This window comes from Callospermophilus lateralis, chromosome 6 (genome assembly GCF_048772815.1).
Source record: "Callospermophilus lateralis isolate mCalLat2 chromosome 6, mCalLat2.hap1, whole genome shotgun sequence".
NCBI classification, from domain to species: Eukaryota; Metazoa; Chordata; class Mammalia; order Rodentia; family Sciuridae; genus Callospermophilus; species Callospermophilus lateralis.
This window is the reverse complement of record NC_135310.1, coordinates 38,652,787-38,679,573: the sequence shown is the minus strand read 5'-3', so window position 1 is coordinate 38,679,573 and position 26,787 is coordinate 38,652,787. Positions and strand designations below refer to the sequence as shown.

Here is a 26,787-nt window from a genome sequence, read left to right as displayed (position 1 = left end):
AAAGAGTGGTTCCTGGAGGAGGTGTGTGCTATTCATGAAAGTATTTCATGAGCTAGTAGGAAATAGTAAGTTATAAATAATGGACAATTCCCAGCAATCTGCTGCCAACTCTTTTATCTTTGTTTCAGTGAAGCAAAATAAAATGTTAGTAACAAGAACATTATTACAGAGATATCTTAAATCTTTTAGGCTCTACTTATTTAAGTAAATACTTTGAAAGTTTGGGCCTTTAACAATAGAGAAAACCAATGACTCTAAAAACACTCTTAACAATGTTGAGTATATCTTTGCCTTGTATCATGCAAAGACAGAAACTTACCACTCTTATAGGTGGCTGGTGGAAGTGAGATGTATTGTATTCTATGCATTCAATTCTTCTCTTTATATGCAATTGCTGACAAATAAAAAGAAGTTCACTTTTTATCCCTTTATATATCAGTATGTTAATGTGTGTATATGATACACATACAATCTCATGTGTATGCACATATTCATTCATTCAACAAATTTTCAAAGATTGTAGCAGGCACTATTCCTAGCAATCTGGATCCAGAATATAACACAAATTCCTGCACCCCTAAATCTTATGTTTTAGAGAAGCATAATAAAGATGAATAAGCCAAACAAACCATGTATTACATTGTGTAAGTATTAGAGAAAAAAACATAATGGTGGTAATAAGAAATTTTGAAATGTTAGGATTTAAAGTAGGATGGGGAGTAGAGGACTGGCTGAAAAGAGGACATTTGAACACAAATTAGAGGGAGCAAGCCATTATGAGTAAGTGTTCAAAGCAGAGGAAACAGCAACAGCAAAGAATATGGGGTTGAGAGCTTGCATACAGTCCTGTAGGAACACAAGGCTGAGTGAGGTCAGAGATGTAATGAGGGGAGGATAGAAAGCTATTGGAAGACTTTTGTTTTTGCTTTGTGTTGGGAAACCAAGGGAGACTTTGAACAGAGGAAGGGTATGACATCACTTCCTTGTTAATGGGTTTGACCTTTGTGTTGAGAATTGACAGTTCCTAGGGTACTGTAATAGTCCAATGAGAGATAATGTAGATTGTAGTAGAGGTGTTCATTAGTCAGATCCTGAATGTATTTTGAAGGAACAGCCAATAGATTATTTACAAAATAAATATGGGAACAAAGAGAGAGGGAGAGACTAAAAATGGGTTTGGAGAAGGAAAGATGGAACCATTTACTGAAATAAAGAGAGCTGAAGTCTGGAAGGGTACTTTAGACTCTGTTGATTAATCCCTATCTTACATCTTTTGAAAGACAGAATGTAACTTATTTATCTGTTCTTGTTTTGGTTATTTGTTTTGGTACTGGAGAAGAACCCAGAAGTGCTTTACTACTGAGCACACATGTGACAATGCACATTGGTAGTTAGGATTATTTCTTTAAGCTAGAAACTTCAATACATACCACAATTTTGCTATTATCTCTTCATGGGTTGTGTAGGAGGAGGGGTAAAACTAGGTGGTTAAATGGATAAGAGAGAAAACTAATCTTAAGTCTGGAGGACATACACTTCAATATTTCTACATTTATAGAGGTTATAAGCAAAATAGTATTGACAGAAAACATCATTGAAGTAAATGGCGTTAGCCTGTTAACATAACTATGGGTTAATTTAGAAAGTTAAGTTAAACTGACTCCATTCTGCCCAGACACCTCACCCTGCTCCCTCTCCCTTTTTCCCTTCCTGCAAGAGCCCACACACTCACACAGAGGCTGACACCTCCACCTGTACCCTGAACACAGCGCTCACAGACACTAGCCTACTTTCTGACTATGTATCAGACAACGTGCCTGCTCCTCCTGCCCCCTCCCCTTTGTGTTCCCTGAGGTTTTGAAGTTTGCTTTCCACCTGTAATAGCAAGGGCTAATCCCAACCCTAATGCCTAACCCAGACTCTGACTTATAAGTTTGGCTTACAGGAAATCTGCTGCTGTTGTTCTCTTTGTCAGATTTCCTGACAATAAACTTGCTTCTGTGATTCAGTCCTGTGCCACTTTCCTAACAAACGGCACTTTTGAAGAGGCTTTTACATATATGAATATGGATCCTGAAATACATTGACTTCAGTGAAATAAAAGAAAATGTACATATTTCTGTACATATAAAGAACCTTTAATTTCCCAATCCTGAATGAGTTAATGAAATAAAAAAGCAACATCAATGTAAGACAGAAGATACTGTTGTTACACAATGTTGAAATACATACTCTTGTAAATAATAAAAGACATGCTTTCATTCTCTTCATTTAACTAAAAATAAGGATAAATTGCTGATTGTACATGCTAAAACGGAATGCAGAATACTGTTAAGAGTTTTGACAACACCACATTCCTTCCCAGCACCGTAAAAACACAAAACAAAATCACACTCTTGCCATGGAAATAATCCATTTCTTCAATTTTAGATTCTTACGCTGATTAATTTCTTCCTCCAGCTTCTCATGCCCTACTTTGTCAGGAAAAAGTCCTCCCCTATTTCATCGCTCAACCATTCAGAAGGTGAATAAATTGGAACGTCTCAGTGGGCTCCCCCTCCTGCCTTGTTTTTACGTTTTTCTTCAAAGGAACTGTACTTTTGCTAGAGGCTCTTCAAACCGAAACTCGGGTAGGCGCGCAAGGGCTTCTTTAGGGTCACAAAGCGGGGCAGCAGCACTTCCTGGTTGTACGAGGGTTTTACTTGCTCCACCCCAAATCTCTCGCAAGTGGCTCCGCATTCTTCCCGAGCCTCCAGCCGCCAAGATGAACAAGGAAAGTAAAATAGGGACCAGTTAGAAGGATCCAGTAAGCGAAATTGCTGCACTGTGACGGCTACGCAGTGGCCGGAAAGGTGGTGCACACGGCTACGCGCACCTCGGAGGAGCGTGGGGACAGAGGCTGGGCAGATGCGCGCGCGCGCGCGCGCGGGTGCGAAGCGCGGCTCCCTCCCCGCGCGGCCCCGCCCCCGCGAGCGCCGGGCGGTCACGTGACGGCCGCGCGCGTCCCCGTCCGCTGCGGGCTCCGAGGCCGAAGAGAAAAGACTGCGAGGTGGCCTCGGCTGTGGCCAGAGAGGTGGGAGTCGGGGCGAAGCCCTGGCAGGGGGTAAGGTGAAAGCCAGTCACTGGAGGATCCTAACTCGGGGAGAGGTGGCATAGCCCGCGGTGTCACCTTCTGCCGCGACGCACTTCGGGTCGGCCCTGCGCTCGGGGCCTCAGAGGGGCGGCGGCGGGGTCAGGGGCCGGTACGTATATGGACGCCCTTGGGCCGGCGCGGTCCCGACGGTCCGCGCGGAGGCGGGAGGGGACAGCTCAGCCCTTCCGTCGCCCCCGCTTTGGCTGCTGTCGCAGGCAAGAAGACTGTGACGGCCACTGCGTTGCCGGCGGGCGCCGCAGCCCCTGCCCTGGGCGACGGCCGGAGCTGGTCGCAGCCAGGGTGCGAGAGGCGGAGCAGCGGCCATTACTGCGCAGCCTCTTCCGCCCGGTCCGTGTCGCTGCCTTGGGTGGCCGCGGGTCCCTCTTCTCCCCTTCCGCGATAGTGTCAGGCCTCTACCCGGGCACCATCTGGCCTCAAGGTTTAGGGGCGACGATGGTTTGGGGGATAGCCTGCACCCTGTTCCGTGTGTGGTCAAACACTTTGGGCCCTGGGTCAGATCGAAGTCAGGACGCACGGTCTCTGGATTTTGTCTTTCTTGGAGTCTTTGGCTGCTGCTTTCTCTTCTCCCTCCTTTCTCTACTCAGCCTCTGGGGCTTGCCTAACACTGAGAGAGCAATCCCTCCACCTTGCCCATTTGAAACCCAGCATTGCATTTTATCAGTTGTTTTGACGATTACTAAAGCATTGGAATAATCAGGAGATGTGTCCAGAGTACCCATTGAGCTTCTCCAGCCTCTGTATGTCTTTAAAGCCGAGGTTGATGCTTTGTTCTGGTTACCGGGTGCGGAGTTCTCTTCCTACTCTCCATCCCATTTGAAAGAGTATGGTCTTCCATTGTTGTCGCTAGTTTATTTTCTGAAGACTTCTAAAGAAACGGTGTAACATTGTTTTTTAGTGTGGAGATGGAACAGCTCTCTTCACAGGTAAACTCTGTACGACTGTAACTTTACCATATATTCTGGCAACACGATTTTTTTTCTTGTGAGTCTTTCTGGTATATATTTTTTTTTTCCTAAGTGCCATTTTAGTGAGCCCGTACTTCCAAGTTTTGAACATTTTAAGTTACATTCTAAAAATACTTAAATAATGTAGAACTGAGGGGAAGAAGAAAGCTAAGATATGATAGGAAAGGCTTTGTTCTTTGAATGATTGACATTTCAGGTGCCAGGGCACCCTCCCCAGACATACACAGACTGTGTGTGTGTGTGTGCGCTTTTCAAGCGGAGATGTGAACATATAACTTGGACATTGAAAGCAGTATGTAATTACAAAATTTGGAAGACCTACAACATTTTAGTAAATGACTGTATTTAGACTTCAAAAAGACGGGGCATATTAGGACACGAAGAAAATGACCCATACAAATAATAGGATTTGTGATGTTAGCTTTGCTGGGTTTTTTTGACTAGCACATTGTTTGTTCAATGTCTGGGTGCTGTAAAAACACAGGAAAATAGGTCAAGTAAATCTCATTTTAAAGAGAAAACTAAAGAGTGAATGCCATTCTAAAAATAGATTTTGGATGTGTTTGTTTTGCCTTGGGTATTTTAATTGGAGCACTTGGATTTAGAATTTACATGTCAAATGGGCCAGTGGAAGTTGTGGACAGAAGGAAAAGACTGGTACTTAAACATTTGAAAGTTTCTCTTTTTTTGCTGGCCATTAAGAAAGTGGTAGAATTATTATCATCAGGAAAACTTTCTCCAAATAGTTGGTCATTAGACAAGAGGGATTAAAAAGGAAATGACTTTTTTTTTTTCCTTTTAGGAGAAACCTAGTAAAGTGTTTCAGTTTTCACTGACTTGAATTGTCAGAAGAAAGGAGCAGACTTGTTTTGAAAAAATTCAAGATGATTTCTTAAATTAAAAGATGAAAATGATAGGATTAAATAATTTCACAATTTTCTGTTTAATATCATTTTCTGTATTTGCATGAAACTTCTAACAAAGGGGTTATTGGGATATTTGAATATTTGTTTTTTTCCTCTGGTGTTAGTAATGAAAGGTGCTGAGACTTTTCTCTTGCCTGGTTTCCTTTGATTAAGGAATCTGAATTTGGGAAATAACAGGCTGAATTAGGAACAATGTTTGTGAGTACAAAAACTAACCTATTAACGTTGGGCAACAACCACCTGTGCCTATTTCTGTATTCTATTTAGTGTTTGGCCATATTGTCTTTCAGGTTAATTAAAACAGAGCTTATTGTTAAATGCCCTTTTTTTTTTTTTTTTTAAAGAGAGAGAGAGAATTTTAATATTTATTTATTTTTTTTAGCTTTTTGTCAGATACAACATCTTTGTTTGTATGTGGTGCTGAGGATCGAACCTGGGCCGCACTCATGCCAGGCGAGTGTACCACAGCTTGAGCCACATCCCCAGCCCTTGTTAAATGCCTATTAATGCACTTAGAATTACAGAATTATAGTGTAGGGAGAAGTAACAAAGACATGGCAGTTATGACTTGACCAAGATCACAAATTTAATTAGAGACTTTTTTATAAAATGGTGCTGGCCATGAACCTCCTATATTTGATATAATTAAAAGACAATATTTATTCACATGTATATACCATATTGAAATAAAATGCAAGCCCCACCTTGGAGAGAAGAATTGTAAAGGTTTAATGCTTAAGTATTAAGATTGTGAACGCAGTAAATAGATTGTTTTTAAAGGGAAAAGATATATAATTGGGAAAGAATTATTTAAAATAAAGTATTGGACCCTATTCAGCTGAAATGGATATGGTCTTCCAAGTGTGACCTGTGTTTTTTTGTAAGCTGGTCTTCAACTGGGGTGATGAAGGCCAAAAATAGATATATTATGGTATTTAGTTACATTTCTTAATTTGGAACTCTTAAGAAAATATTAAGATTTATCTACTAAATCACCTAATCTCTACTCTTCATTCCTTTTTCTCCTGTATGAGAATGTGTGTACATATTATATAATATTGTACACACATCATTTGATAAACATTATGTATATATATATTTTAAAAAATTATTTATTTGAATTTACTATCTGGGGAAAAGAAAATGGCTTTTTAAAAAATTTGTGACAGACTTGAAAATTGGACTTTTAATTCTAGATATTTTCATAAGAAATAACTATTCAAATAACAGGAGAATGAATAAATTCAGTAGTCACAGATTTTAAACTATGCAATATTACTTCATTTTCAGTTGTACTTATTTTAACTGGTTATGTAAAAAATAATCACTGATAATCTCTAAACCTCTTTATATAGTTATAAATTAATCTGTCACCCCTTTTTTTCTCCACAATTATAATCTAATGCTTTTGTTACTTTTTTAATAGATCATCACATTGAGTCTGTATAATTTACAAGTCATTCATTGCAACAGAATTATGAATATTTGAATTATTTATTTTTTATTTAATTATTTCTGGGCCTGTGGTTAAAATTACAACATTCTCTCTTCCTGGGTTTGAATAAATGGAAGCATCACTCTCCCCTCTTTTTAAAAAAAAAAAAAAAATTGTTGTTTTCAGATATTATGGAAGATTTGGGACTTTTTCACATGACAGTTCTGAGTGTTACATATATGCTTTATTTTGTGAAGCCCTATCTCAGGGCTTTTAAAATTATATTCTGCAGAGGTTGTAGTTGATGGTCAGCTTGGCAGAATTGGGCCCACCTAAACATGTTAACTGCTCAGAATAGAATATGCATGGAATTAACATGGAGCTCATTGTTTTCTTTTTATTGATTACTGTAATAACTTGCCAGGTTTGTGTTTACAAAAAAGTTGCTAAGGAAAAAAATATAGATCTGCACTGCCCAATATGGTAGCTACTGACCACCTGGAGCTATTGATTACTTGATATGTGTCCAGTCTGAATTGTGCTGTAAATGTAGAGTACACTTTGAATTTCAGAGTATACACACATGAATGTAAAATATCTCATTAATAATTTCTTTACAATGAATACATATTGAAAAGGTAACATTGTAGATACATTGATTTGAATAAAATAAAAGTTAATATTACCTATTTCTTTGTGTTATACTTGAAATCACATATGTATTTGCAAAAAATTTTAGGCAAAAAACTATTCTAGTTTTTTCCTTGAGAGAGAGTACATTGTAGAAAGGATTTTTAAAAATACATCAGTGTGTTTGAGTTTGAATCCTATCAAGTATTAATACCTCTGTGACTTTGGGTCAGTTATTAGCCTTCTGAATTTGGGGTTGCTCATTTGTGAAATGGGTATTAGTCATTTTTTTACAGGTTGTTTGGAGGATGCAGTGATATAATGAGACTATAGAAGCCTTTAAATCACCGAGAGAGATCTGATTCTATGGGTCTGGGGTAGGGCTTCAGATTTTCATTTGTAACAACCCCCCAGGTCATGCTCATATTGCTGGTTGGGAACCACAGTTTGCATAGTTAGGATCTGATTGCTACTAACATTTTAGTTTATTTTCCTTCCCCCAACTTTTATTATCCATCTAGCCTCTACTTTGAAATTATCCCTGAGATAGAAATTTAAAATGTCATCATAACTTGCAATATTTAAAAATATTATATGTACTATATGTACTCTTTTAGGGATACCACAGGAGTCCTGTTTTACATTTATAAAGTTTTGTCTGCTTTTTTAGCTGGAGTGATATCTATTGATGTGATAGTATTACTAAATCTCAAATTTGAAGGACCAACTTACTTACATTGACTTATAAATTATTTTTGAAAGATAATGCATACTTAGAAGTGAAATACTTTTAAAAATGCACCAAGAACATAGAAAGATAGTATTTGAGTTTATTTTATTGTTAAAGAATAAAAGAGAAGGAACCAGGTATAGTGGCACATGCTTATAATCCCAGCTGCTCAGGAGGCTGAGACAGGAGGATTGTGAGTTCAAAGCCAGCCTCAGCAATTTAGCTAGGCCCTAAGCAACTTAGTGAGACCCTGTCTCCAATATTAAAAGGGCTGGAGATGTGGCTCAGTGGTGAAGAGTCCCTGGGTTCCATCCCTCATACAAAATCTTTAAAGGAATAAAAAGAATCATCAAGATTTTAAAAATTGGTGGAAGACATTTCTGAGAGTCATGACTATTACATGAGGCCAGAATTTTAAAAAAAAAGAACAAAAAGGAAATATTAGACTAAATAAATATTTTTATTGTGTTTTCTAGAAAAGGGTATTAGTTAATATAAGGAAAGGTCATACTGGAATGGAGATTACCATCTATGATAGATGTTGTTTACAAAATCTAATTAAACTAGAGGGGTATAATGAGGGTGAGAGTGTTCCATTGAATGGGAAGGATTAGAGTGTGGAAAAGTGTCTGTGTTTATAGTAGATGTTTTGCTGTCATATAATGTGTGAATAGGTCTTTGTTTCTGTTTGTTTTTAAAGGACTTTTTCAGAGAATGTATTATTTTGTTGATAAGGTGAATTGCTTGGATTCAATTATTAGTCTACAAGTAGGGAAATCAGAATGATAGAACTCTATCGCCTTATATAAACTAGACATTTTAAAAATCACTTTTGTTTTAATGTACATGTAGAAAAGCTTTTACTTCAGTGTGGCTACAGCTTTTTTTTTTTTTTTTTTTTTCCCCAGCTATGTGAAATAGATCTATTAAAAAAGGTCAGAACTTATTTAGGTACCCAAATAGAAAATATTTAGGAAATTTCTGTATATTACTTTAAAGCTACTTTGCTTCAGTTAACCTATGTTCCTTTAAGCATCAGTTTCATAGTTAACATTTATGAATAAGATAAGACTAAGCAAGAATCAATAAGAATAAAAAGAATAATCAAATTATTAAAGTATAAACAGTGGTCTAATAAGATTTTTTAAAGAAATGGGGCAATTAAATCTGCCAGATTGGAGTTTAACATTCAATCAAATGTTCCTAGAATAAGAGATTAAAATGATTGATTAAGGTGTTTTTAAAAACTTGCAGAATAGGGAAGCACCACTAATGACCAACTAATTCTAATGATCAACAACAGTCTTTAGCAGTAATTTTTGATCTTAGAATGGGAGTAAAGTGTAAATCTACTTTTGAATGATGATCCAGATACCCTATGGTGAAGAATAGGATGTTTATATAATTTATTTTCCAGGATACTTGAAACAAAGGACTATACTGGACAAATGCTAAGCCATCCTGTATGGTCATCCTTACCTTTATCCCTAGGGAAAGAGCTTTATGAAGGTGTTTTGGCTGTCCAGAATCCTATTTTGGCTTATTGCTGGATTTTTATGTGCATTCTGGAGAATTCACTGCCAGGAAGTAATAGTTAGGTATATCTTCCAAAAGATATAATGTTGACTTGAATCTGTATTTGTAAATGTAGTTACAGTTTACATCCCTCTCTTAAATTTTTAAGTTCTTAAAAAAATTAGTTATCTTAACATCTTTTGTAGTTTTGAGCTTGGTGTCTTGTTCACAGAACTCAAATATTTTGTTATGTGAGTAAGCAAATTTGGTTATTTTTGAAAGGTAATTTTTCATTTATGTAATAGCTACCAATTCAAATAAAAGATGATTGGCAGTTTACTATCCACTTAAAGATGTAAAAATGGTCCTGTCTTCATGAGGCTTATTTTTCAGCTCTTTTTGTCCTATCATTCCAGATGTGGAACACCTATAAAAAAGCTTAAATTGAGCAACACATATACTACTTCTGTTAACTTTGATATATATATTGTTTTTAAAGTTCTGTTGATAAAAGTAACAGATGAATGATAAGTGCATTCAAAAATATTTTTAACTTCATTGTAAATTGGTATAAACTTTACTGTGGAAGTTACTTTTACTAAATGTTAAACTGAACCAAATGTTACCTATATAACTGATACAAATGTAAGAAATGCGTTCATGAAAACATTTTCCAGAACTAACCTAGAGCTAGTTGTCATTTCATTTCTAGAACTAGTTGTCATTTTATTTCAAGGGATGCACAGTATCTCAAATTTTTTATCAATTTTCATTAAGTATCTGTTCTATAAATAGGACTCTGGGACAATGTATACTGTATAGTAATGTGTTGTGTACTGCACTGCTGCCTGACAAATTCTTAACATGTTTCTGCTTGTCGTTATTTGTTAACGAGGTATGACCTGTATTTTTGTACTGCAAAAAATGTGTTGCAGGAAACATTTTTATGAATGTTTGAGAAAATTATATTGTCCCAGTGTCCTATTTATAGAACAATCTGTATTGTTGTTATTAAGATAATAAAGGCTATATAAGTTCTAGATTATGATTTCCAATCTATTTCAATAATTGACTATGTCAATTTTGTTGACATAGTCACTGAATTGAAAACTTGGGACTTAATGGGTTAATAGAGGAATCAGACTTTGAAAACGAATACTCTCAGTGCATGTGATAATTTCAGTAATAGAAGAACATACCAAAATATGTTAACAATCCCACCTTTGTATACAACTATAATACACCACTGAAAAATAATGGAAAATATTTTAAGAAAAACAGAAAATAGAGAAGAGGGAACATTTGATTTTCTGGAGGGAATTAAAAGAAAGGGTAGGGATAATTATTCCTGAGCAATATATTGAAAAACAAATAGGCATAAATGAAACTGTAAAAGAATATGTTATATCAGGTAGAAGGAAATGATAAGTGGAGGGTTGGAGGATGAGTAAGTTGGCATAATTGGAGTACTAATCTATGATGGTGGTTATCAGAGTTAAAAGAGTAGAGTTGTTTGTTTAGGGTTCAGATCACTAAGGCCTTTGTTATAGGAGCTTTGCCTTTGTTTTATAGACCAGGGAGGCAATATTGGGCTTCATGTATGGAAGGAATTTGGTCTGTTTTGTCCTTTATCACTGAATGAATTTGAGGGTGATAATAGAAGCAAGCCAGTTTCTGTGAAGAGTATTCCAGGTGAGAAATGGGTCTAAACTAAGGTGTTAGTAATGGATAGGAGGTTACAGAATAGATTTCAGAGGTGTTAGAAATAAAAATTGGCACACTCTGGTGTGGTTGGTTGAAAGGGAGAGTGGAGGTAAGTGGGTTCCCCCACCCTCCATCAACAATTAGGTGATAAAGGCATAGAAGTTGAGATGTTACTTCATTGTAAGATTTATGCAAAGATGAGGATATGTGGAGTGTATAGATGAGAGACAAGGCTGTGAGGGACTTAGGGGTTAAGAAACTGTGTTCCAATTTGGGCAGGAAAGGAAATGAGATCAGGAACTGGATAAAGAAAAGGATTTGGTCAAGAAGCTGGAGGTCTCCAAAATTAGCAGGTGTGGGAATGAGTAAATAAACTGAAAGAACCAGTGCTTGTGATCTGAGAGGCAGCAGTTTTAGGTGTCAGCTAGTTCCAAACATGGTGGTGATACTTTTGTTACTGAGAAGAAGTGAAGTTAATTGCATTTAGGATTTCAGAAATTGAAAATTGAGAACAGTTTTGTGTTCTTTAGACTACCTGCATCAGTACCACTGGCCTAGAATCTCTGGGTGTAGAGAAGGAGAATGCACATTTATAGCAAACATAATTCTAATTAATATGTTGGGGCAAGTGTTAGAAACCTCTGAGATAGATGTTGAATGGTTCATTCTCAAGTATGTGTAATAGGCTCATAGTGATGTCAGAATTAGGGTAAAGAGAAAGATCAGTAGTGAAGGTAGAGAGAGAGTAACAGTAGGGTATTGTGTATATTATAGCCAATGGGAGAGACTTCAAAGAATAAGATGTTAGAACAGTAGAATGTTTCCTCCTGACTTGTAGATAGGAAGCAGATGGGTTGTGTGAAAATGGGTAGTTTCTCTTTTGAGTAGGCTGCAAGAGGGATGTGAATACTCTTCTGTTATGCCATGGAATTTGTAGGCACTTTCAGGAAAAGTGAGGGTTGCAAGGAAAGTCATATAATGGAGCTTGTGTCATCTAAAGTCAGCAAATAAAAAGCCATATTACTTAAAAATTTATTTAGTCAATTACTTTTGAAAGTTTACTGTTTTTTTTTTTTTTTACATTTTTTTAGTTGTAGATGAACACAATACATTTATTTTATTTATTTTTATGTAGTGCCTCACACATGCTAAACAAGTGCTCTACCACTGAGCCACAACCCCAGCCCATGAAAGTTTACTGGTTTTGAAATTTGTTTGTTCTATTATTCTGGTAGAATAAGCTGTCTTGCATTTTAGAGACCACATATATTACAAATATTTATCTTTAGTATCACTAAATACCTTGGGGAGATAGATGACCACAATATAAGAGGCACATGGAACCAAAAGACAAGATCAAAGCCTGACCTACCTTGTGCTTATTGTGAGGTTTTTCATCTCTTTAGTTAACCATGTCTGCTTCATTTGAAGTTCTGTGTAGTATGGTGTGCCTCTTGGCAAAGTGAAGTGTAAGCAGGAAATACAAAGTGAGAAAAAAATTAATGATTGAAGTGGTGTTCTATATGGTACCTCTGGATTTTCTGAACAGGAGGAATCTTGAGAGAGCTTCCATTAAAGGTTGTGAACTTGGGCATGCAAATAGCAGGAAGTCCTAGTTAATGTGATCACAACTGCCTTTGTACACTTCCCTTGAAGGAAGGTTATGACTGCCGAATACATTCAATGTTATATGATGGGCGGCTTGGCTTTTTTGTTGCTTCTTTGTCCATACAGGTCTTGTTTTACTTGAAAATTTTTTAGTGAGGTATAATACAAGTAAAATTATTCTATGATTTAGCTATTTTAATTGTATAATCCAGTGTAGTTAATTTTATTTACAATGCTGTGTAACCATCACTGCTATATATTTCTATAAAGTGTTCATCATTTCTGACAGAAAATGTATACCTATTGGACAATAATTCCTTTCCCTCTTCTTAATTTCTGTATACCTATAACATTTGTTTAAATTGAATTAAATCTAATGTTTTCCTCTTTATGTCTGGATTATTTAGCATAATGTTTTCAACATTCACCTGTGTTGGATGAACTTCATTTGCTCTTTTTTATTGCTGAGTAATATATGATTACATACCATGTGTTATTTATTCATTCATATGTTGAAGAGTACTTTGAATCATCTTTGATTTTTCACTGATAATTCTGTGATGAAGATTAGTATATGAATACCCATTTAAGTCCTGTTTTCAATTATTTTGATGTATAACTAGGGGCATGGTTGTTGGGGAATATAGTAATTATGTTTAACTTTTTGAGGAGCCATCAAATTGTTATTCATAATAGATACCCAATTTAATTTTCTTTCTCTCTCTCTCTCTCTCTCTCTCTTTCTTTCTTTCTTTCTTTTCTCTCTTTTTTTTTTTTTTTTTTTTTGTACCAGGGATTGAATTCAGGGGTATTACCACATCCCCAGCAGTTTTTTTTGTTTTTGGTTATTTTTTTTGAGACATGGTTTCACCAAGTTGCTAAGGCTGGCTTTGAATCAATTTGTAGCTGCTGGGATTACAGGTGTGTACCCGCCTCTCTGGCTCTTTTTACTTTCTTGACAATGTCTTTTGACGCACAAAAGATTTAATTTTGATAAAATCCAATCTGTTTGTTTTTCTTGCTACTTATGCTTTTTGTGTTATATCTAGGACTTTATTACCAATTCCAAGGTTGTGAAAATTTGCCCATTTAGAAGTTTTATGGTTTTACTTCTGATATTTAGATCATTGATCTACTTTGAGTTAATTTTTGCATATCCTGTAAAGTAAGTGTCTAACTTGATCCTTTTGCACTTGGAAATTCAGTCATCCCAACATTTGTTGAAGAGAATAATCTTTCCACATTGAATGGATTTTATACCCTTTTTGAAAAATTAATTGCCAGTGGACATATAAGTTTATTTCTGGATTCTCAATTCTATTCCATTTATGTCTTTGTCCTTATGCCAGCACTGTACTGTTTTGATGGTTGGACCTCTGTCTTAACATTGGGAAGTGGGAATTGTTCAACTTTTTTATTCTTTTTGAAGATTGTTTTGGCTATTTGGGGCTCCTTACAATTCTGTATGAATGTGAGGATTGGCATTCCATTTCTGCAAAAATGTTGCTGGGATTTTGACAGGAATTACATTTAATCTGTAGATCACTTCGATAACATTGGTCCTCTTAGTGTCAAATCTGTAGATCACTTTGGGCAGTATTTGTTGTCTTAACATATTAAGTCTTTAAATATATGAAAGCTGGTTTTCTTTCCACCTATTTAGCTCTTCTTGTTTCTTTCAATAATATAATTTTCAATGTACAGGTCTTTTACCTCCTTGGTTGATTCCTAGCTATTTTATTTTTTTGGATGCTATTAACTGGAATCACTTCATGGATTTTTTTTTTTTTTTGATTGTTGACTGTTATTGATATAGAAACAAAACTCGTGTGTGTGTGTGTGTGTGTGTGTGTGTGTGTGTGAGAGAGAGAGAGAGAGAGAGAGAGAGAGAGAGAAACTTGTAATCACAACTTTGCCAGACTTGATAATTAACTTTCTTGGGGATTCTTTGGGAATCTTTTGTCTATTTATAGAAAATAGAGACAATTTTACTTAGACACTTTAAAAAACTTATTTCTGGACATTTTGTGTGGGGGTGGGTACCGGGGATTCAACTCAGGGCCACTTGACCACTGAGCCACATCCCCTGCCCTATTTTTTTGTATTTTATTTAGAGACAGGATCTCACTGAGTTGCTTAGCACTGCTGAGGTAGACTTTAACTCATTCTTGTCTCAGCCTCCTGAGCCGCTGGGATTATAGGCATGTGCCACCGTGCCCGGCTTTCTTGACAATTTTTATGTCCTTAATTTCTTTTTCCATTCTAATTACTCTGCTAGAACATCCAGTGAGCAGTGGTGAAAAAGCAGGCATCCTTGGTGTTTTGTTTTTTTTAATACCCATTTTATTGATTTATTTTCTGGTACTGGGGATCAAACTCACACATGCTAGTGAAGCATTCTACCACTGAGCTACATTCCAGCTCACATGATTGGTTTTTGATTTTTGTTTTTTCACTTTAAAGATAAGATTTGCCATAGACTTGTGAAAGGGTCATACATAATTAACTAATTCTGTTGATCTTGATTAGTCTATAGAAAAATTGATAGTGAATTTTTTTTTCTTTTGTAGCACAAAGAATGAACCAGCAGTGGAAGAGAATATACTACAATCTGGCTGACTGCTGATGAAGATGATGTTTTATTTTTGTGGCAGGCATCTGTGGAATCTGTAATAGAAATGTAAGTATAGCATCATGGTTTTTCAAAACTTGCAATGGCTTGGTATAAAAGACTGTCAATCAAATGTCTGTTATATTTAGTTTTAATTATATCAAATGAGCATTTTGTATTGACTTATAGATGCTTTATTAAGTTAGCAATTTTATTTGCATTAAATTATCCTATGAGGGGGGGGGAATCTCTGTAAGAAGTAAAACTGAAAACAGGAATTTGCTTTTTAAAGGCCAGAAAACTGGCAAGATCTCCAGGGCCTCTAGGGTCTACCTTTCTTTTAACAATTTAATAAATGACGCAGTTAGACAGTATCTGGTTTTATAAACAAGAAACTGTCTGGGTTATAAAAACAGTAATTACTAAAAACTTGTTTCACTAAATTTAAGGCATTTCTTCAGAGCATAGCTGAGTTTTTAACTAGTACTGTTGCTTTTTATTCATATCAATTCACTCTGATATACAATTTTATTTTCCTGTCATTTAGTTTTTGTTTAATATGCTTTAAAGTGCTAGATTACCCTGAACTTGCTCATATTGAACTTGATTGTTATTGATGAAACATTTCCCACAGTGTTTCATCAATAACATTTCCCAAAATGAACATAATAGTTTTTTCTTTCAAATTTATATGAACATTATTTAACTTGATGTCATAAAAATATTACGACATTTCACTGGCTTTTGAAGCTTTGTGATTATAGTGTTTAAATTGCTGAACCAGTGTAACCCTTGTAGACATTATTCCATATTCTCCCAGTTAGTATATCTGATTCTGTACTTCCTTTGAAAGTATGACCATATCATTCTTAGTGTTGAGAATTGGGTAAAAGAAAAATGATACCAGTAACCCTTTTTTTAAAAAAAAAACTAGGACACATGTATCTTTTATTTAATTAAGTTAATCTATTCTATCATTTTTTTCCCCCTATGTTAGGATTGAACAAGATGAGGCTTTGTATATGTTTGGCAAATGCTTTTCCTCTGAGCTACATCCCCAGCCTCTATTTTTTTGTTTAGTCTTCTTGGTTAGATAGTCTAACTATTGATCATCAAGGAACTCGCTATGTTCTAGTATATGAGACAAATGTATGTGTGTATATGTGTGTGTGTGTGTGTATATGTGTATGCAATTAAATGTCATATTGAGATAACAGTAAAATGTTATTAGAATTAAGGGTAAGAAATTAGTCCCATCTGAGTGGTTTAAAGTGGACAGAAGAACTTTTAGTTTGACCTTAAAAAATGACTATAATTTATCAATCAGAGAAAGTTAGAAAATATTTTCAAGCCAAAGGAATGAGGAGGGATATAGCAGCCTAATATCAGGGCATTTTAGGTAGGTTGGGGAACAATCCTGTTTCGAAAAGTAGGGTAGGAGAAAGAGATTTCAAAGTGCAAGTAAAAGAAATTAAATGTTTATTTAGTACCTACTATTTTACAAGGGGCTTACTGTGTGTTTTATTTGAGTTTTTGAGTTTTATCACTGTATATTATACTGGTTGTCTCACCTGCTGATGAAAAAATAGATTATGTCACTTGCCTGAGTCAGTGTGTACTGAGAGAGAATAATCTCCTTGGGGCACTTTATTAAAGTACAGATTCCGAGATGCTAACTAAAACATTTGGGTTCAGTAATTTTTGTCTTTATGTAAATTTGGAAAATGCTAGGTAACCATATTAAAAATACTTGGTAAAGCTTAGATTTTATCTAAGTCTGTTTCAGTGTAAAACCCACATCAATGTTCTTGAAAGGTAATACTTAGGATTTTGAATTTAATTTTATATATATATATATATATACACACACACACACACACACACACACACATATATATGTATAATATATATGTAAATATGTATTTATGTAAATAAACTATTGAAAATTGAATGAGGATTAATTAAACATGATTGACTTGAGGGAGAAAAGACTGAAATCAGTTGGAAGGTTGCTATTTTTTACAAGAGTGTGTCCAGGAGTCTAGAATTAGGGTCACAGTCTTTGGGAATAAAGGGGACGTATTTAAAGAATGTTCTGTTGTATTAAAAAAAGAGAGAGAGAAGTGGCCAAGGAATAAGGTAGCACCAGGAGTGGCTCCAGGTGTTAATCCTTGAAGGTAGAGAACAAAGAGGATACAGATTAAGGGGAACAGATAATGTTGTTTTCAGTCATATTTCAAGTACCATGAGAATGTTGAGGAAAACCTTTTGAATACAGAATTAGAAATATGGAATTTAGATTGAAGATTTCTGGATATTAGATGTTGAGAGTCGTATAGGTCTATATATTAATGTGAAATATTTTGTAGGTTGTCTAGGTATAGATTATAGTACTACCCACTTGTGAGAAGTAATGGTATTTAAAGGATGCCAGAGAAGATAAAAAGAAATGAAAGAAGATATTGAGAATGTTATTATGGAAATGAAAAGTATGAAGTTTAAGAAACAGAATAGATGGTTAATATTATTTAGTGCAATAGTATTGAATAGATTGCATTAAAAGAGCTCATTAGATTTATCATGTTAATTGATTTTGAAATATTAGAATCTTGGAGGAGTTAAGGCATGGCATTAACACTAGAAATTGAAGGTTAGTTTTGAAAACAACCAGCAGTACCATGTTCTCAGGAGGAATGATGATAAAGCAGAGTAAAGATGCAGGTAGATTTTGAAGATTTATCTTTGGCTTATGTAATTTCTCAGTGACATTGGAGTCAGAGTATCTCTTAAACTAGGCATTGGAAAAGTTTTATAATAGTCTGGGGGACTAGGGAAAGAAAGATGTATTTGCTAAATTAAAAAGTTATCAATAGCAGGCTTGATGGTCTTTGGAAAATCAAAATAGCAAATCAGGATGTGGAGTTCACAACTTTTGCAACATGCAGTTCAATCAATTGAAATTTGACCACAGTAACTTTTATAGTTTTCTCTTTGTTTGACACTTCTTTTTTTTTGCAAATGTCTCCACTGTTGGCTTTTGTGGTGATGTTCTCTCTTTGTTCCCCATCTTTCTTGCAGGCTGTCATACCTCATTTATAAATTTTTAGAGTAACCCAAGGTTCTTTGGCCTCTTTTCCTGCTCTCTTTGGGGGTTTAATTTGGGGATTTATTGATTTTTATGGCTCCAAGAATTGGGTATGTGTTGGTGACTCATCAGATTTTTTGGCAGTTTGATTTCTTTCTAGATTAGAATACCAATCTCGTAAATATTGCTATCATCTACTTATCTCCTCCTGGAAACCTTATAAATATCTTAAAGTCCTTGTGTCTGAGACAAAAGTCTCCTCAAATTCTGAATCCTGGAGAATAGTGCCACTCTTCATCTTTTCTGTTCTTTAGCATTTCTTATATTCTACTGTTGGAACCTTATGTCGGCACCCTCCCTTTCATTATCTTATATTGGATTTCTACCTGGATGTATATAAATTCCAGTTGCCTTTTGCCCTCCCCCACTACCAAACTTTTCTCCAAACTGCTGTCTAAAATTTTGAAAAATGAACTTGTTATTTTCTAAAGTAAAATCTTTCAGTGAATTCCCCTGGCTGCTATAGGGATTCATGTGTGGATCAGCTTTATAGAGATCTTTTAACCCCTTGAAATTTGATGTAAGATTTCATCAAACTCCTGATAAAACTAGCCCAAAAATGTTTAAGAACCATTGCATTTAGAATAAATGTCTAAACCTATTAAGATACCATAAAGACAAGATTTTGCTGCACCACTTCTTGGAAAGTACATTTCATTCATTTAATATATGCCTGTGCCCTCCTACATGTAACCATTTCCTTCTGGTATCTGTTGTGCCTGTCATAAAACTAATAAGCAAGGCATGTGTTAATGAATTTTTCTTCCCTTGCATTTTGATAGGAAATATGGTGATGTATCTCTTTCCTAGTGCCATAGGCATAATAGATGATGAAATATTTTCTTCCTTAGTTCAAAACTGAAAGGGAATAAAGAGAAATACTGAAAGTCACAAGTGCTCTTTGGGCAAGTGACAGGAATTTTCATTCCTTTATTAGTTAGCAAATTTTCTTGTTAACTTCTTGAAATTTTATCTTTTCTAAAATTATTTTGGGTGGTTCTTGTATTTGGATGGCCATAGTTATTTTGGAGGCAATCTGTAGCATTAAGATAATAGATATTGAGTCAGATCTCCTGGATTTGAAGCTGTATCAATAACTTAATAATGGTGAGTCAGTGTCTTTGGACACATTCGCTTGAACTTTCTTAATTCCCTTATATGTTAAATAAGGAAAATAATTGACCTATTTTATAGGATAATGTAAGCATTAAATATAAAGTGCTTCAAACAGTGCCTGGCACATATTACATAATAAATAAGTGATAGTCCTATGTTTATATTTGAACATAGTAAAAGTAAACATCTGTGAACACCTGATTGGTATTTTTATTGCTTGCTAAAATGTTCTTATTTATATGCTAAGGACTTTTTGTGTTTATCATAATTTTACCTTTCTTTCTAATTAAAGATCTTTAAGAAGTTTCAACAAAATCTGAGTCCTTGAAGATTTCCATCAGTTCCACTACTATCGCTTTATGGTCTATCTTTTTTGAGAGAAGACTTAGTAGGGTTGATAGATACTTACCATCTTGCAGAAGTATTTACCACGGCTTATCTATGGGAATAAGAATGGGGTTAATCCTTGAAGGTTAAAATAGCACTGAAGAATTTTTAGTAAGAAAGTCTTTGAAAATAGGTGCTAATTGATGCTCCTTAGCAGAGTTGAATTAACTACAAATTTCCTTGTTGAATTTTTCTTAATTTAGTAACCTAGAATAAATTCATTTTTTGCAAAATGATTTGTAGGTTTCATACAACATTTATTAGACAGGAATACTTCTTTTTTATTAGCATTAATTCTTTACCAAATCTTTACTCTATACAAAGAGGGATAAGGAAACATTTCTTATTTACATATTGGTATGAACCTCTGCATACATTTGAGCTGTCACCTATTTTAAGATTATTGAAACTTTGTGAAATAGAGACAGTAGGATTTATTAAAATAGTTATAAAAACAGCCTTGAAGTATGTCTTATATGCAGGCTAGTGGTTTGAGGTTGCTTGATCTTTACATTGTTAAATATCTTTTCTTTATCTATTGTTTACTCCTCATCCAGAATTATATAAGAAGTATTAACAAATCTTTCTCCCAGTTTCTTATTTGGTGATCGACAGCAGTATACTTTGTGGACTAAAGTGAATCAGAATTTAAAATTTGCTATTGCATATTGATAATTGAGAGTGTTTCCTATGAAATAATGCGCTTTTAGCTCTCCAGTGTTCCTTGTTAGTTTTCTGATAAAATTTTCCAATGAAGTAAACTTCATTGTGATGAGGGAAACAAAATATCTGCACAGAGTTGTTGTTTTACCTTTCCAAATATATTGCTTTTATAGTTCATGCCTTGCCTAGGGTGGTCATAATTCCTTTTTACATTTTAAAGTTAGTTAATTTTACCTATACATGTAAGGGTAATATTGATAACATTAAGCAGAGTGGAAAGTAATGTTTTTAATTAAAAATTTTAAAAATAGTACTGGGGATTGAACCCAGGGACACATTACCAGTGAGCTACACCCCCATTTTTTATTTTGAGATAGAGTCTCTCTAAGTTGCTGGGCTGGCTTTGAACTTGTAATCCTCCTTCCTCAGCCTTTTGAGTTGCTGGGATTACAAGCATGCCACCTAGCAATCAGTGGAAACTTTCTTTTCTATATATAAACCACTTGCATGTGTTGGAAAACTGATGTTTCAAGTCAATTTTACTTAGATCAAATATAATACGTTTGGAATTATGTATTTGAAAGTATGGCATTGGTCCCAGTGACATGTTGGATATCTTGTTTGCATTTCATCAGGCTTGTATTCCATTTAAATTTATAAAATTTTAAACTTGTCCTTTATTTACAGGTGGTCTAGATAGTTTAGGATATAGACATTTATTTGTAAGATATTGCTATTTTTTCAAACTAATGATGAGCAATAGCCCATTTTATTATTTTGTCTTAATCACAAATCCCAGGCTTTTTACTTATTTATAAAAGATTACTTGTAAATGGATTTCTTTCTTGGTTTCTTTTTCTTAATTGGAAATTTGGGCACATAGGGAAATTCTTAAAAAGACTTTCAAGGATTTCATTGAAATTAATTTATTTCACTTAAATTGCAATGAATGAGAGTTTCTGAGATGAAATGTGGAGGGCACTGCCATCTCTTTTGGGATAGGAAGGGTGGGATAGATGGGGGTATTAATTGGGCCATTAAGAAGCATGTGCTTTACTTGTACTTTAAGTTGTTTTAAGATCTTTGAAGACAAGGAAAAATATTTTAAAGTTCCTACAGTGCCTAATACATATTCGGAAGTCATATTTGCTTGATTTAGAACTTTCTATGGGTTAGGGAAAGTTGTACTTTGCTGGATTCTATAAACCTAGAGTTGGTTTGAAAAAGAACTTAGAAATTGAGCATTTCTTTTATTAATTCTTCCATGGAGACTCTGTTGTGCCTTTATCTAGATAAATGTTCATCTAGATAATTTTTTTAATCTAGATTTTTAAAAAGATTTATCTAGATAAATCTTTTTTAAAAATTTACATTATTAGTAATTTCTTAAAGAACCAAGAACACAGAAAAAGCAGTAAGAAATGGGATCATTACAAGATTGAATGTGGTGTGATTAAAGCCAAAGAATACTGTTTTTCAATTTTTGATTAAACATTTTTATTGACGATCCCCTTTTTATAATCATTGGACTCATTTGGTGGGGGGTACTGGGGATTGAGCTCAGGAGCACTTGACCACTGAGCCACATCCCTAGCCCAATTCTGTATTTTATTAGAGACAATGTCTCACTGAGTTGCTTAGCATGTTGCTTTTGCTGAGGTGACTTTCAACTCTAGATCTTCCTGCCTCAGCCTCCCAAGCTGCTGGGATTACAGGTGTGTACCATCACACCCAGCACCACTGAACTTATTTTTGAGTTCTTGATCTTGGGCAAAAAGCAAAGGTCCTTATGGTGATTATATTCTAAATATTCTTCTTTAAAATGGCAGAATTAACTGGTGCAGAGAAATTTTTACTCATTTTAAATATTTCATGGTTTCTAATCTCTGAAATCTTTACTTCCATTTCTCAGTCATTAGTCTGCTCCCCTGTTTTTTGGTTGTTTTTTTTTTTTTTTTTTTTTCCCCTTTTAAATATATCTTGGTTTCCTATTACTGTGGAATAAAAGCCATCAGATATTTCTTATTTGGCTTCTGATAACCTTTACAGTTCTATCTCCTGCTATTCCACTGCTTACATGATTGAGTGGTTTGCATATGTCTCTGCCTGAAATCTCTTCCATTATCCAGGGCCACCCACCTAATGACCATTGTCTCTCATTGCTTTGTATCTTAACACATCTTGTTTATTGAATAATGTGATTATCTACATGCATGTTTGTGTCCTTATTTAACAAACAAAAATAAGATGAATATCTTGTTCATCTTTAGATCCATCAGTCCTCAGCATTATATATGGACTGTGTAGTGGATGTTGTTTATCTGAACAAATAAAATAAGGTAGAAGTTCAAATTTTTATGTCAGTGTTTAAGTTCAGTGTTTCCAGTTTGACAAATCTTGCCTTTTATTTCTCTTTCCCTCAGTTTCAGGGCAGTTTTGTTAGTGGTATCATTTTCTCCCATGGTTTTATATGGTTCTAACTTTTATGGAGCTTTAGTGATTATTAAGTATTTGGAGGGCCATTCTTACCAGAGCTTTGTAAACTCTGATTTTTTTTTTTAGGTGAGGAAATTAGACTAAAATTTTACCTGAAAGACTAAGAGCACATAATTAATAAGGGAGAGTAAGACTCACCAGGTTTTCAGATTTCTTGTCCAGCATTGGTTTCACTATGTAAGTTCTCAATTAGTTATCCTCCTTTCATTGGCTGGCTGAAACTTTTCATTATACAGTTCTTCATTGTGCTGCTTCAATACGTACACTGACAGAATTTTTACATATTGTCAAGGTGTATCTAAGTACATGTTTAAAAAAAGTTTTAGGTCCGATAATTTAGGTTAAAATTATTTAAAATGAAACCCAAATATCTGGTTTGAAAACATTCATTTTCACAAGAGTAAATGTTATATTGCAATTCTGATAAAGAATGAGGAGTTTGTGGTAGCAAGAAGTTAACAGGATTATTTGACTTAGTCACAGAGGTTTTCTAAAGAGAGGTGAAAGATGGATACTACTTTGCCTATCAAAAGGGGTGTGGAAAGCAGGAGATGAGAAGGAGTGTTCCCTATTGGGAAAGCTCATTATTACAGGGAGTAGCCAGTTTGGTTAGAAGCCTGGTCAAGGAGAAGTTTGATGAGGCTCCTATGGAGTTGGGGGGGCCAGACCATACAGGGCATGATGGATTTAGAGATTCTGGTTATTATCCTAAAAAACAATTTATAAGCAGCTGTTGTGCCTGGACAAATTAAAAGGCATATGCAATTATTTAATAAGCAAATGTTTGCTTGATAGCTAGGGAATGTAGAGATGGATATTAGGTAAATATAGGAGATAAAATTTGAGAGATAAAATTGATATAATGATGGTTTATTTGGATGGAAACATGTAGGAGGAGAGTTTCTGAGTTGGATTTTTGGCTTGGATAAGCAAATAGTGGTGTCACCATAAAGGCTATTTTAGGGAGTAAGAAAGAAACAGATCATGATTTCAGCTTTGTACCTTCCAGATATACTAGATCTAAAATAGACAATATAGGTTCACACCAAATGGAGAGGTCCAATTTGAATTAATTTGTATCATTTATATATAAGTAGTAATTGATGCCATGAGTATAGATAAGATCATTTCAAAATAATATAGTGAGAAGAACATAAGGTTTAGAAAAAATAGAAAAAGCCAACAAGGAAACCATTAGAAGAGTGTTTCACAGAAAATAAATGGCTAGGCATGACAAATGAGTGGTTAAACATGTGTTTTTACATATATAGCAGAGGTAGGGAATTTCTAGGATTTCAGCTTTAGTCTTAATTTTATATGGCCTCTTTGTGAAGTAACATATATTAATGTATGGCATAATTTGTAAAATTGCTAGTAATCATCCTGGAAAGGGTTCAATATTGTCATCTGAATTAATTTTTGGCTGTGTTGTGGTTTTTAGTCTGATTGTAGTCAGTCAAGAATTTAAAAATTGTACATTTTTAAATGTTTGTATCTGGTTTTATCAATCTATTTGGTTCTATGTGGCTTGCATGTAATGCATGTAATAGATACTTATGAAGTGTTTTCTGAATTGTTGAATTTAGATATTGGAAGAATTTACATGATTTTAATATTGTATTTTTTTCATTTTCTTAGGATGGCTGGCTGTGGTGAGATTGATCACTCAATAAACATGCTTCCTACGAACAGGAAAGCGAATGAGTCCTGTTCTAATACTGCACCTTCTCTAACTGTTCCTGAATGTGCCATTTGTCTGCAAACATGTGTTCACCCAGTCAGTCTGCCTTGTAAGCATGTTTTCTGCTATCTGTGTGTAAAGGGAGCTTCGTGGCTTGGAAAGCGATGTGCCCTTTGTCGACAAGAAATTCCTGAGGATTTCCTTGACAAGCCAACTTTGTTGTCACCAGAAGAACTTAAGGCAGCAAGTAGAGGAAATGGTGAATATGCATGGTATTATGAAGGAAGAAATGGGTGGTGGCAGTATGATGAGCGTACTAGTAGAGAGCTGGAAGATGCTTTTTCTAAAGGTAAAAAGAACACTGAAATGTTAATTGCTGGGTTTCTGTATGTTGCTGATCTTGAAAATATGGTTCAGTATAGGAGAAATGAACATGGACGTCGCAGGAAGATTAAACGAGATATAATAGATATACCAAAGAAGGGAGTAGCTGGACTTAGGCTGGACTGTGACACTAATACCGTAAACCTAGCGAGAGAGAGTTCTGCCGATGGAGCGGACAGCATATCAGCACAGAGTGGAGCTTCTGTTCAGCCTCCAGTGTCTTCTGCAAGGCCCCTAACATCAGTAGATGGCCAGTTAACCAGTCCTGCAACACCATCCCCTGATGCAGGTACTTCTCTGGAAGACTCTTTTGCTCATTTACAACTCAGTGGAGACAGCATAGCTGAAAGGAGTCATAGGGGGGAAGGAGAAGAAGATCATGAATCACCTTCTTCAAGCAGGGTACCTGACACCTCCATTGAAGAAACCGAATCAGATGCCAGTAGTGATAGTGAAGATGTATCCGCAGTTGTTGCACAGCACTCCTTGACCCAACAGAGACTTTTGGTTCCTAATGTAAACCAGACAGTAGCTGATCGATCAGGAACTGATCGATCAGTAGCAGGGGCTGGAACAGTGAGTGTCAGTGTCAGATCTAGAAGGCCTGATGGACAGTGCACAGTAACTGAAGTTTAAATTTAAAAAATCTTCAGCTCCATGCTCAAGGTTGAAATGGTTATCTGTAAATTTCTGCCCACGTAACATTATACTCATCCCTAGTAGTGCATTTGGGGAGTTGGGGTGGGAAGGGGTGAGGGAAGGATAGATCTGAAATTAAAACGTCTAACATGTCTCTGTTGAGAAATTTATTTAATGTAAGGAACTTGGGTGTTAATAGTTGAGAGCTGTTTAGTTTCCCATTTTCTTGATGTTTGTTTACTTTTAAGTTTTTTTTTTTTTTTAAGTTTCTTTAGTTCTTTTGGCCAGTGTGTGTATATTATCTGTGCATTAATAGTCCTCATCCAACTCTTGCATTACCTTATTTTTCTGCATGGATTGGCATAAAACCATTACTAAAATTCGGCACCTGTGAGATGTTTGGTTATCATTATGAGCAGGAAGCTTAATATGGAAATAGATGTGAATTTGGGATTTAAAAATAGAAGAATAACAACTATTATATAGTAAAGTTATTAAAATGGATTGTGAAGAAAACAGTTAATAACTTATGTTTCAGAATCTTTGTAACACACTTCATGGCGTTCCCAGAGGCTTTGCTGTCTAGTCCTTGTAGTTTGAGGTTTTTCTTGATCTGCATTTTTCTTTTTGATTAAAAAATTTATAATTTAATAAATACTAGAGTTTATTGAAAATAATTTGTCTCTGGTTTGAGTGTGGAAAATAGATGGAAAGAGTTTTGATATTTGTGGCCAAAAGTTACTAACAAGGTAGTGGTTTGAACTGATTGTATTTCACTTAAATAGTCATCTGCTCTGAAGTTTGATTTCTTCCTAGAGAATATTTAAACAGAATCGGTAAGGCAGTCTGTAGGTATGGAAATAAACCTACAGCCTGTTAAACAATTTTAAGAGTTCTTAAATAGCCAATGTTTTATATTTTCTGTAGCAGTCTTGCACTTACTTAGTAAGAAAGTCTTACACTTAGTGTTCTTATATCTGAATTACATGGCAGACTTG

The 26,787-nt window shown here is 35.0% G+C and overlaps 1 protein-coding gene across 4 annotated transcripts; it reads left to right on the top strand.

Moving 5' to 3' along the window:
• Positions 1 to 2,988: 2,988 nt before the first annotated feature.
• Positions 2,989 to 26,466, top strand: Rnf146 (ring finger protein 146). 4 transcript variants are annotated; one of them, XM_076859755.1, is made up of 4 exons: positions 3,001 to 3,103; positions 13,461 to 13,588; positions 15,238 to 15,347; positions 24,724 to 26,466. In XM_076859755.1, coding segments are annotated over exons 3-4 (1,065 nt in total). In that variant the 5' UTR covers positions 3,001 to 3,103; positions 13,461 to 13,588; positions 15,238 to 15,345; the 3' UTR covers positions 25,787 to 26,466. The 4 variants fall into 4 exon arrangements, with proteins under 4 accessions (XP_076715868.1, XP_076715867.1, XP_076715870.1 ...); XM_076859753.1 differs by lacking the exon at positions 13,461 to 13,588 and having other exon boundaries at positions 2,989 to 3,073; XM_076859752.1 differs by lacking the exon at positions 13,461 to 13,588 and having other exon boundaries at positions 2,996 to 3,103.
• The last annotated feature ends 321 nt before the right edge of the window (positions 26,467 to 26,787 follow it).